Source organism: Tachypleus tridentatus, chromosome 9, assembly GCF_004210375.1.
Source record: "Tachypleus tridentatus isolate NWPU-2018 chromosome 9, ASM421037v1, whole genome shotgun sequence".
Classification (NCBI taxonomy): domain Eukaryota; kingdom Metazoa; phylum Arthropoda; class Merostomata; order Xiphosura; family Limulidae; genus Tachypleus; species Tachypleus tridentatus.
The window spans coordinates 98,107,814-98,121,562 of NC_134833.1; the positions used below are offsets into that span (position 1 = coordinate 98,107,814).

Sequence of the window (13,749 nt, forward strand, 5' to 3'; positions counted from 1 at the left end):
CTTATTGAAACTGTCATGTCACGAAAAGAACGAATGACATAGTGGAACTTTACGATAACTAAATTTCTTGAAAAGTATACACCTCAGAAAATATAAACATTAGGCATAATTTTAAGTCTCTCCATTACTTTACAAGCATGTATAAATATTGTGAAAAGAATGTTTTGAGAATTAGAGGAGTTTGATCTTACCTCCCGACTATACTCAAGAACTTTGTTGATGTTTTTCTCATAGATGGACCCTAATGATGAGATGCTGAAGAAAACATCAGGCCACAACCACGGTCTCATGATTCTCACCATAAACAAAGAACAGACGCTAAACACACAAATTAAGGACTACATTTAGTTTCAAGACTTGACTGGTAGATCGAAATAAAAAAAAGCGATAAGTGTATTAGTAGAGTACTCTTGTGTTAATGTGAAGCACAAACACAGTTATAAGTTTAATACGGGAAATTATTAGCTAATTTGAAGCATTAAACATATTATTTCAAAATGAAATAACTGAAGTCATATTTTATGAGATGACAAATTATTTAAAATATTATGTTGTTGTTGTTTTGAATTAAGCACAAAACTACACAATGGGCTATCTGCTCTCTGCCCACCACGAGTATCGAAACCCGGTTTTCAGCGTTGTAAGTCCGCAGACATACCGCTAAGCCAATGGGGGGGGGGAATATTATGAGAGCACTGCAATGCTATTTTAAACTTTTTAAAGAGCGAACACTCATTAATCAAATACGGGAACACTGTATTATTTATTTGAAGCACGTTGAACATATTGATACACTGTTATTCTGTTGTTGGCAAAATATTTTAAATTATCTCGCAAAAATAATTCGACGTCCAATCCGTTATAACAAGCTTGAACGCTTGTAACTTGTAGGCCTAAGTTTAGAGACATGTTAACTTTTCTAAATGACGTAAACAAAATCTACCTCACTTGTACAATATATTTGACAGCAAACACTGACAACAACTCTATTCTGAAATAATTATCTTCTATCCAAACGAACCGGCCCGGCATAGACAGGTGGGTTAAGGCGTTCGACTAGTCATTTCAGGGTCGCGGGTTCGAATGCCGGTCGCATCAAACATGCTCGCCCTTTCAGCCGTGGGGGCGTTATAAGCTTACGGTCAATCCCAGTATTCGTTGACAAAAGAGTAGCCTACCAGATGACGGTGGGTGGTGATGACTAGCTGCCCTCTCACTGCTAAACTAATAATGGCTGGCGCAGATAGCCCTGATGTAGCTTTGCACGAAATTCTAAAACAAATAAACAATCATAATGTATGAGGACATCTTAGTGATAGTCTGAAGGTTAGCATAATTAACACTCCTACGAAAAGTGGGGCCTAATAGGCCCCAGAGCAACTTGAAAGGTTCTTAATATTAGGCTAATAATTTTGTATTTAAATGAAATTGCCATTTAAATCCATTAATGAATGGATTAACGAGATTCCCACTGTCCCTATCTACTATCTAGCGAAACCACAGCCAGGGGAATGGGCTTGGAGAAATCAGGACGAGAAACGTCTTTTCGTAGGAGTGTTAAAGGATTGAATGTGCTATATTAAAATTATTTTTGATAAACACATCAGCAAATCACGTGACAATCGCAGCTCATATAAAGTCACGGTAGAATAGATTGTACCAGAACTAAATTTTGATATTGTTTGGCATTACGTAAATAGTATGGTGTCACCGAAAATAAACCGTTTTTGAGAAAGTCGTGTAACTACCATTTCGACGCAAGATATTTATACACCCAGATAAAAACATTTATAATGTTTTTAAACGGGGATATCCTTTGCACTTAACTGCATAAGAGGACAAATTAATATAAATCTATTTAGGCCAAAAAAGAACATTCGCAAAAATATCTACAACAAGACGCACACCCGCCATGAAAAGTAATGTGAGGTGTTTTGTAACACAGAACATAGAAGTCGCGCACAAAAGCCATCCAGGTGTTACAGGCAAAAATACAAACCACAATCAAGAAGGATCCTTATCTGTAAACGAGGTCACCAAGGTAAGGGCTCACCAAGGTAAAGTTTACAGTTATACCTCAAGTAATTGGAGGATCAAATGGACATTCATGCTATTCCATACGAAGAAATATCGATGAAGTCGCCGTACACAGCGGCTGTGGATTTCTTTGAGATCAGACTATTGAAACAGGCATTGGAAAACTGTTGTCTCTGTGCATTAAATTTTGTAAGAATCAATCAAGGAGGAATGATTTACTTTGGACATGACATCGTTATGACATACCTTTAGTTAAGCTACTTCCGATAGTAATGTACTACATATATTTATTTATTTATAATACTTAAAATTAAATGCCATCAGAAAAGCACATTAAAAAAAACAATTGTAGTTCTAATTTGAGACTCAAAGAAAGGTATTATCTCACTACGAGTTATTAATATATTAAGAAAATTTGTTTGTTTGGAATTCCGCACAAAGCTACACGAGGGCTATCTACGTTAAACGTCCATAATTTAGTAATATGAGACTAGAGGGAAGGCAGCTAGTCAGCACCACCCACTACCAAATCTTATGCTACTCTTTTACCAACGAATAGTGGGATTGACCATGACATTATAACATACACACGGCTGAAAAGACAAACATTTTGGTGGGACAGAGATTCAAACCTGCGACCATCAGATTACGAGTCGAGAGCCCACCTGGCCATGCTGGGTCCCATTAAGAAAGTACTGCACATATTAATTGAATCAGCGTGGTGGTGAAAAAACAAACCATTTTAATAAAATCTGTGTTACAGTAAATCACCACAATTTGTACAGATAAACATCAATAAAATCACTGCTACGAAATTATAACTTAGAACCGTGTTTCTCAGTTTTATCGCTGACTATCTGAAGTGTTAAAACACAACAAAACCAACCATTACGATTTATATGCGAATATCCTGTCAGTTTTGTGTTTTTTTTTTTTTGTTGGCTGGGTAGTTGTGTCGGACCGATTGTTGAGAAACATTGGTTTAGATTGTTGATCTCAGACTGGAATAAACTCATTAGTCTCTGCAGGGCTATCTTGAAACACAAATAACTTTTTTTTCTAAATAATACGAAATAAGAGTCCTAAGTTGAAATGCAAAAAGATTTGTCAAAATTGTACAAGGGCGTTACATTATTATTTTGAATAACAATTGTGGCAGCTAGATTTAACCGATTTATACATGCTGAGGGGTAACAAGTATTTTTTGTTTTACTGGATTGCCTACGTGCACATATTTTTTCTACACGCTTTTTATTTGGTATCTCTTATATTTAATGTTGTTACTAAATGTAGATCAATAAATTGAGTCACTTTAACGTCTGAATAGAAATGATTATTGAATACTGTCAACTAATCCTCATAGATTAATACAGAATTTCTAATTTTTGTTTGTGTGTGTGTGTGTTTGAGCAACAACCATGTAAAGTACTCTGGGTACACACACAGACCCTCCTGTACTAAATACATTATTTTTATTATGAATTGTGGTAAACGATGACGTATATAAAATATACAACGACTTTACAGTTATCAACACAGATAAAAAAATCTCTCACTGTTATCAATGTTACTTTATCAACTTTGAAAATAATCGGTAAGGTACCAGTTTCTCTTTCAATTCTGATTGTATGGTAACTAAATGTAGGTTGGATATTGTGACTTTGCACCAAAAGAAAGGTTTAAAGCGATGTCTTTATGCTTACTGGACAGAAGGATCATAAATATGTCTTCATACTTACAAAACAATGATGTAAAATTATTTTTAAATCAATAGAATACAATTTTTGAATCTGAGTTAGCATTCTTTAATCAAAGTTTCCTGGACAGTGAAGTATTGTTTAACCAACGATATATTAAAAACATCATAAAACAATGAAGCAGATAAAGCAACCGTAAGAGTACCAACAGAGTAATGCACAGAAGACTCACGTTATGAAACAGTTATTTTGAGTCTTGAGCTGCATTTTGTCATATTGTAACAGAACAGTATTCGTGCTTACAGTTACTATAAGCGAAACATACTTACTTGCGTAAAACATTGACATATGGAGAGTCGTCATTGTTCTGTGCTTTCAGCTTTACTCCCATTGCAGCTTCTATTGTTTAGAGCAATCATACTTCTATTAGTTCAGACGTTGGAAATAATTTAAGAATAGAAAGTTTAACTAAACTGCTAGAGTCAAACAAAAAGTGCTGGTTTCGTCAATTGAAGAAAAAATCTTCAACAAGTCTAGTAACATTTTGTCATATTCGTAAATATTTACAATTAAAGTGCGTAACTCAATCTGACATTTTACAACTAAGAAGAGAAAACTGCGCAAAATACACTTGCCATACTGAATACACAAACTTTTAACCAATCAGATGTTACTAGTGATTACATACAATGTATACAAAATATTAACCAGTTAGATGTTAGCAGTGATTACATACAGTGTATACAGAATGTTAACCAGTCAGATGTTACTAGTGATTACATACAGTGTATACAGAATGTTAACCAGTCAGATGTTACTAGTGATTACATACAGTGTATACAGAATGTTAACCAGTCAGATGTTACTAGTGATTAACTCTAGTGTATATTACGTGTTAACCAGCAGGTCTTTAGTATTACACATTTTCACTAATCATGTGTCGTCGGTACATACAGAAGGTTTTACACTAATAAAACATACCTGTAATTATATCCAAAGTACAGAGTGTAAACGGTTGTACAATGTCAACATACTCTTTTGTTAGGTGCTGTTCAAGTTTCTCTACTAGTATTCGAGACTGTTCATTAAAGATAGGAAGAGTGCCCTCTAGTAGTCGGAAGTTGAACGCTGGTGTTAGCATTTTTCGGCGGATTTTCCATTTGTCGCCAGTGCTTTGTTCAATAAACATAAATTATTTTATAGATATATATTGTTATGTATTATAAGTTATCTCTGACAAAACTTCAGTTTATTATATTACGTATTACTATTTTAAATAGCTGGTAATTTTAATTTTAATTTAGAAGTTAACTGAATCTCGACATTTATCAAATTTATAATATTTGACAAGATTGATACTCACAATTTTCTCTTTTAACACAAATATATTTTAATATACAAATAACAATACACTTTATAATAATGGTTATTACAAATAGTTATGAAAAATGATAATTTCTATACAAACATTTCACAAACTTACAACCAATATTAAGTCTTCTATCTGGTCTCGAACTGAATATTTTATCAACGGTTCACGACCAGCATATTAATTATGAGTTGATAAAAAGGTAAACTTCACACGTAAGCTTTTTCAGACAAAATTATACGACGACTTTGTAGAAATACCAACGTCCCAGGTTAATTCACTGAAGTTAGACGGTTTTTAATGTTCGAAATCTGTGAATTTATCTGGTGAAATATCTGTGGTTTTCGATTTATAAGCGTTTATTACATTTATAGCTTCCGAGATTTATAGCATACTAATTGTATAAATCAACGATATTCAACTGTCTCTCCGCGAGTCACCTTAGAAACTTTAAGGCGAGGTTCTTGCACTCGAGAATCTTCTACAAATTTAGCGAATATTTCGCAGTACATATTAAACAATATAAGCTACATGCTTTCTAAATGTACATTTAACGTACACAAGCGTTGACATTGTAATAAATATTTGATGTGTGTTTGGTTTTTTTCTTATAGCAAAGCCACATCGGGCTATCTGCTCAGCCCATCGAGAGGAATCGAATCCCTAATTTGAGCATTATAAATCCGTAGGCATACCGCTGTACTAGCGGGGAGCAAATATGTAATTGTAAATTAGTTACAATATATATAGTAAAATACGAAAGGTATTTTTGACTGGTGCTGTTATAAAACACTTTGTTTGTATGTGTACATCTTTTTCTCATTTTCTAATATTGTCTTAAAGATCTTTTTTTGTAAATGTAGTTAATGTTTTAAAACGTCCAGAAAGAGTTGTAATCTTAGTTAGAACACGCTATAGAACTTAACACTTAAACAATAATCTGTTATATAAAAGCGGTTATACTTGCTTATCAGTGATGTTTTAAAACATATTCAATAAGCTATCACATATCAGCTTCTAACGTATTGTTGATTTTGTATTCAGGGTCTGTGATAGTTACTAGTCTCGCACAGGTCTAAATTTCAGTACTAAAGTATTGTTGTTATAGATATATCGTTCATTTGTTTAGAAAAAGCAAAATTACTTCATCCAGCGATTTTACATTTCTGGCCGAACGTGCCGGAATGGCGTATCGATACGTTTTTGAAAACAGGCAAGGAAAATAAATAAAACGTCACACAAAAATAGATTATTCGATAAGTTTGAATGATTTTTATTCATGTAATTGATTGTGAATCTATAATACAACTCATATCATCAAATGTGTTACCGCTAACTGGGGTGGGACCGTGTACTCTAGTGAGATGGATTGACAACAAAAAAAGGTTGTAGAAAGTATAGAACAAATATGGAAATTTTTTCCAGATAAATATAAAGCATTGACTTGAATTATAATGAGTATTGATTTCCCTTCACACTATATGAGGACCTGTCTTGACCAGGTAGTGAAAATACTGCGTTGCAGATTAAAGCAACATTGAGCTATCTGCTGTGTCCACCGAGGAGAATCGAACTCTTGATTTTAGTACCGTAAAACAGAAGACTTGCCGTTGTCCCAAAGGGGGACGAATATAAAATTTTAATGTTCACAACGTGATACCAATGAAAACGTTCCTTACTTTTATTTGTGGGTGAGTTATATGAGTGGCAATCAGTTGCGTTATTATGGTTAAAATTGAACAGGATCTTTGATGATGGGGGTGGGTTGTGCTAATGACTACCCTGTACCAGTAATCCAAAACTGAACGTGGGTTTACATGAACAGTAAAGGTTTCTTACCTGGCGTTGCCCACGTGCGTGTAATATTCAAGATGAAAATATCACATGCTAACTTTAAAAGTTGTAAATCCGTACACTTACCACCATCTCACATGGAGACGAATGAGATTTAAAATGTTAAGATTAGCAATGGGTTTGGTACCTTTTTTGATTAATCAACTTGCGTAAAACATATTCATCTAACTGCACTAAATAAATGTTTGTAAATAATCATTCGCCCTAAATCCTTCCCAGTTCCACTGAAGAGGTTACATAATTCACGACTACTTTTCGTACTAAAATAATTTGACAATGGTATAATATTATAATATGCTACGTTCTGAATATCACCGTAATCACGTTTGCTCTCTAGGCGTTTAAACACTATGCTATTTTAATGCTATTCTTTTGTATGTTTGTTTATTTATTTCGCGCAAGGCTACGCGAGGGCTATCTGAGCTAGCCGTCTCTAATGTACCAGTGAAAAAGTACTACTGGGCTACTCTTTTACTAATGAATAATGAGATTGACAGTCAATATATAAAGCCCAAAGGCTGAAAGGGCAAACACCCTTGTTGGAACGTAGATTCGAACTCGCAACGCTCAGATTACGAATCAGCAGCCCCAACCATCTGGCCATGCCAGGCCGTCTGCTTAAAAAAAAAAAAAAAAGAGTAAAATTTTAAAAATTTTGTGCTTTCGAAAATATTGTTTAGGGTTGATTTATCTTCATGTTTTTTTTCATTTCTGGATATTTGTTTTCTACTTTTCTTGATGATCCTTATTCCCCTTTTTAAATTAACAATTTTTCATTATCTTGTTTCTTATATTTTCATGTCCATTTATGAAGAATAAATTTTAAACTACATATGTGCATATGCATTCAGTTGAATGCTACAAGTTTTTCAATACAGTGGTACCTCGGTTCTCGAATTTAATCCGTTCCAGAAGGCTCTTCGAAAACCGATTTGTTCTAAAACCGAATCAATTTTCTCCATAAGAAATACCGTAAATTAAATTAATCCATTACAGACCTCCAAAAATTACGCATTATGAAGCATTTTAAGTAAAAATATTGCTTATTTATACATGTATAATAATACTTACATGCATAAAATCAACCACAAAAGCTATAAACACAATAAAAAAACAATAAATGAAAATTTAACTGCACTTTACCTGTGCTGAGGAGAGCTGATGGTGTAAGTGAAAGGTGGTGAGGAACATGGAGAGTAGGAGGGTTATTATTGTTTGGAAGGGGAGTCACCTTCCATAAAAACGTCAGGTAACTATTCTTCTGGGGTTCTTTCTCTTTCTCTTCTCTATCTCTTTGCACCGCTACAACCTGCTTGAGACTCACTGGACCTATTTCTCACTAAAAACTTGTCTAATGAGGTTTGTTTCTGCCTGCATTTTAAAATGTTTCCGAAGTAAGACATGGCATTGTTATTGAAAAGGTTTATGCCGCGGTTTGCTACAGCTTTGCCAGGGTGAAATTTTTCCACAAAACTTTGTAACTCTCCCCATTTTCCACACATTTCCTTGATTAGTGAACTAGGAACATCCTCCCTTCCCTCCTCCTCATCTGAAGACACTTCCTCAATTGCCTTCTGTTGCTGCTCCTTCTGAAGGTCTTGGAGTTCTTCCGTGGTGAGCTCAGTGTTGTGGTCTTCCACCAACTCCACCACATCATCACCACTCACATTCAAGCCCATACAGTTGTCTAGTGAGACAATATCCTCGACAACAGGCTCAGCCTTAAAGCCTTCAAAGTCTCTATCTGCTACTGAGTCTGGCCACAATTTCTTCCAGGAAGAGTTCATGGTCCTCAAAGACACTACCCTCCAGGCTTTGTCTATGATCCTCAAGCAATGGAGGATATTAAAGAGATTTTTCCAGAACTTTCTGGGGGTTAACTCTGTGTCAGAGGTCACTTCAAAGCACCTTTGAAACAGTGCTTTGGTGTAAAGTTTCTTAAAGTTCGATATGACCTGCTGGTCCATGGGCTGAATGAAAGAAGTCGTGTTAGGGGGCAAGATCTTCACCGTAATGAAACTGTACTCCTCCACTAACCTGTCTTCCAAACCTGATGGGTGAGCAGGTGCATTGTCCATCACAAAAAGTGCCTTGAGTGACAATTGTTTTTCCGTGAGGTAATTCTTTACACTTGGGGCAAACACTTCATGGACCCACTCCATAAAAAACTGCCTTGTTACCCATGCTTTACTATTATCCCTCCACATGACATTTAGTTTACTTTTCAGGAGATTATTTTTCTTAAAAACTCTCAGGTTTTCAGAACGGTACACAAGCCAAGGCTTAAGTTTTAAGTCCCCATTTGCATTACCACATAACAACAGAGTTAGCTTGTTTTTCATTGGCTTGTGTCCTAGCAGTGACTTCTCCTCCTTGGTGATGTAGGTCCTCTTTGGCATTTTCTTCCAAAAGAGACCTGTCTTATCACAGGTGAACACTTGTTGGGGAATAAAATCCTCAGCTTCTACATAGTCATCAAATTCCCTAACAAATTTATCAGCAGCGTCTTTGTTAGAACTGGCACCATCCCCATGTCTCACCACATTATGCATGCCACTTCTCTTCCTAAAATTTTCAAGCCACTCCTACTAGCCTTAAAGGCATCACTTGTATCAGCACTCGTTCCAGGGGTGTTTTTCAAGAGATCAGGATGAAACTGCTTTGCTTTCTCACAAATGATGGTCTCAGAAATGCTATCACCAGCTAACTGTTTTTCGCTTACCCAATTCAACAACAGTTTTTCTACTTCTTCCATTGTTTGTGATCTTCGTTTCGTAAGCACTGTCACTCCTTTTGCAACATCAGCTCCTTTAATGACCTCTTTATTTTTCAGTATGGTGCAGACTGTAGACTTCACCATACCAAACTGTGTAGCAAGGTCAGACACGCGAACATCACTCTCATACTTCGCTATGAGATCTTTTTTCACCTCTATTGTGTCTCTAACAACTTTTCTTTATGGTTTGCTGCTTTCATTATCCTTCTTTGACCCCATGATGGCTTATTTAATCAGAATATTTAGAAAAACAACAAGCTACATGAGGGCTATCTGCGCTAGCTGTCCCTAATTTAGTAGTATAAGACTAGAGGGAAGTGAGTTAGTCATCACCACCCACCGCCAACTCTTGGGCTACTCTTTTACCAATGAATAGTGGGATTGACCATCACATTATAACGCCTCCACGAATAAAAGGACAAGCAGTTTGGTATGATGGGGATTCGAACCCGCCTTCCTCAGAGTACGAGTCTAACGCCTTAATACACCTGGCAAAGAACTCAGTAGTCTCCAATAATAGATACGAAAGTGAGTAGCAGGTATTATTACGTGAGCCTGGTAGTTAGAGATCTAGCCTTACATCCTGTGCATTGCAGGTTCGAAATATGTCACTAAACATGTTCGTTCTTTCAAACGTTAGGGTGTTATTAAGGAGTAATCAGTCCCACTATTCGTCGGCAAAGAGAAGCCTAAAAGATGGTGATGAGCAGTTGCTTTCACTCTAGTATATCATTTCTAAATTAAAGACACTTAGTGCAAATAACTCTTGAGTAGCTGTATGTGAAATCAAACAAAACCGGTGTGAATATTTTATCGCTGAAGGAACTAGTTCAGGAATTATATAAAATATGTAAGTGAAAACATATTGATGAAAACAACATCCGGGTTAATAAGTCAGTTCTTATTTCTTTGCAGTATAATATAAAAGAATATTTTACGTTGTGTTACAACAAACAAAGATTAGTCTTACCTTACTAAAATACCATTCCCTGACCATTCTTCTATAAACGAATAATGTCGTGATCTACGTAGATTTTTGGTACTCATCAGCACAGCCTTATGAAAAAGATATAAGAAAATGAAGGTTATCAATATGAAATATTATGAGAAGGAAGACGTACGCGTAGGACACAATTAATATAACCAATGATCTTACAAGACACAAAAATAAGAGTATTATTGTAAAATATAGGATACTGTGATAATAAAGTGTGTGTGTGTGTTTTCTCATGGCAAAGCCAAATCGGGCTATCTGCTGAGTCCACCAAGGGGAAGTGATAATAAAGCAATATAATCTTATTTCATTCTTTTTGAAATCTGTCTTCAAATTCAATCAGTCTATCCTGCCCGATATGGCCTGGTAGTTAGGGAGCTCGACTCGTAATTCAAAGGTTGCGGGTTCGAATCCCCGTCACACCAAACATGCTCGCCCTTCCAGCCGTGAGGACGTTATAATATAACGGTTAATCCCACTATTCGTTGATAAAAGAGTAGCCCAAGAAGTAGCGATGAGGTGGTGATGACTAGCTAGCGTAGATAGCCTGCGTGTAGGTTTGCGCGAAATTCGAAACTAAAGAAACAAACAGTTAGTCTAACCTAGTGCGAAACATATTGGTATTATGTGCAAAAACTCCTAAAACATGTGAACAAAATATAAAATAAGAAGCTAGTCTTTCTCCAAAATATAATGGATGTGTATGTGAATTTTATTTATGGAATAAAATTATATAATAAATTGAAGAGAGTTTCTGGGAAATTATTAGTTTTGCGTGTCGCAAGATTATACCATAGTAGAGGTAAATTGGTCCAGCAATTAGCAATCAATAGCTGTTTCAATCCATTCTGTTCTGAGTGTTTTAAATTAGGCTTCACGGATTTCTTGGAAATTACCCAATGGTTGAGTGAGGTCTACTTTATTTCAAGTATCATGCTTTTTTTCTTTCGAAGCGGAAGGACTTTTGCTTTTGAGACGTAAATGTTTATTTTCAGAATGAAACTCTGTATAATGGTTTAAAGTTAAAACTCTGAAGCAATAAAATAATTGTACATATATCTAAAGTTACACTTTAAGCCCCCTTGTGGCTCTGAGGGTTTGTCTTATTAAATATCTGAGTTCGGGGGGGAAAAAAAAGGCGGGTAGCTTTATGCTGCACCCCTGTCCCAGTGGCACAGTAGAATGTCTACGGACTTACATCACCTAAACCCAGTTTTCGACAACTCTGGTGGGCAGAGCACAAAGATGTTATGTACCTTTGTGCTTAATTACAAACAATCAAACAAGGTCTGTGTTGAATAAGTTATCTTATTTATACAGAAAAAAGAATTCCGATCTTGTTTATAAAACAAAATAATAAGTGAAAGTTATGACTAGTCTCTTAAAAAACAATAAAGTTTGATTGGAAAGTCTTGTTTATAGTTAAGTACAAATCTGCAACACGGGTTATCTCTGCTCTACCCATCATGGTTATTGAATTCTTTTTCATGACAAAAAAAACGCCTGTAAGAAGTAAGTAAGTGCGAATACCATAAAAAGTTTTGAAAGCAAATTGATGTTTTTGTTAGGTTATGGTCGTCTCCAAGTGTTTTGTTTCTTGTCGTTATTTTCGGGCTCTCTCGCCAAAACTTAGCGTCACACAGTTTGTAAAACATTACTTTAACCCGTAGAAACAATTCTTCTATCGCTGTTCACTTCCGTAATTCTGTCTCTTTAGTTAAACAGTTATCCTTCCGATTATGAAAAAATGTCGTTTAGTTGAAACATAGACCAATTATCCTTTCCTCTGAGAAGAGTATTGTATACAACGTTTTGTTTGTCGTTTCACCTTCCCTTCGTCTGCCATAATAAAGACGTTTAGTGGTTTATCGTGTTCATGAGCAACTTATAATCCTGAGGTAACATTGTGAATCCGGTTACGCAGACTTATAAAGTCTACGTAAGTTATTTTCTATCTTTTTACAAATAAATAACCAAAGAAGAAGTATGTATGCTAATTTTCAAACAAGTGAATCTTCAAATTTATAATTTAATAACTTAGAGCAGTGTTTCTCAAAGTGTAATACATGTACCACCGGTGGTACCTGGCAGGGGCATAAAATAAACGGGAATACCCGCTTTAAAACGTTTTACCTGGAGCCCAACACGCAGAAGTCGGATATCCCTGACCTGCTGTCTAGTCATAAACAGTTCCACCCCTCACACTGAACAATCATCAACTTTTTATTTCTAGGCACATATGCAAATTTTAATTCAATTATTATTACTTTAAAATTACATTTAACAGTCAATAATAATGAAGCTCATAAGCTTCTGGCTTTTTTTCTTTTTATGTACATTATGTGCGTTATTATATTAGCATTGATTGTTCTTCCACAGACAGCAGTAGGACATTACCGACTAAACCCCACTCCTCGATAGTACACCATGAGGCTGAAGCCTCAAAGGTGGTACACAGATGCTTAACGTTTGGGAAGCAGTGGCTTACGGCATAAAAATAACTCGCATGCAGAGAAAATGTATATTTGATTTATTACCTATGCAGAATGGCCCGATGACGTATATGCCATTGTCGTCAATCGTTTTGCAGTTATTAAAATAACCAGATCACATGTTCCTAAATACTTTTACAAGCTATTCCGGATTCCATGGGTGAAAAATCATCATGAAAAAAACATTTTTATCAAGAAAAAGTAAGAACTATTTAGTTCCTAACCTTGACCCCAAAAACCTATAATCTGTATAACAAGAGTATCACGTAAATAGTAAATTTGTAAACTAGAAATAAGTAATATTGCAATATTTTCAATCAACCACATGAATTGGGAAGTTTTCTCATCCAACACTAGAGTCTTATTTCAAAAGCTGTTACTGTTCCACAAAGATTAGTGGGGCTTGACCCGACACGGTTTCCAGCAAGGGACACACAACAACCAAATGGAATCAGGAAATCGCCTGAGGGTATATGTCCGATAAATATTTACAAAACTATGTTAGTATCTTTCTAGAGTAAGTTTAAGTA

General features: G+C 35.5%; 1 protein-coding gene across 3 annotated transcripts in view; it reads right to left on the minus strand.

The window, feature by feature from the left end:
* Positions 1-13,749, minus strand: part of LOC143225835 (cytochrome P450 4V2-like) — a 50,151-nt gene that overhangs the window by 22,955 nt on the left and 13,447 nt on the right. For all 3 annotated transcript variants that reach the window (XM_076455936.1, XM_076455935.1, XM_076455934.1), the window contains exons 3-6: positions 10,704-10,789; positions 4,716-4,906; positions 4,064-4,133; positions 192-318 (exon numbers count right to left, since the gene is read on the minus strand). In XM_076455936.1, the coding sequence (XP_076312051.1) occupies positions 192-318; positions 4,064-4,133; positions 4,716-4,906; positions 10,704-10,789 (474 nt within the window). The remainder of the gene's footprint in view (positions 1-191; positions 319-4,063; positions 4,134-4,715; positions 4,907-10,703; positions 10,790-13,749) is intronic.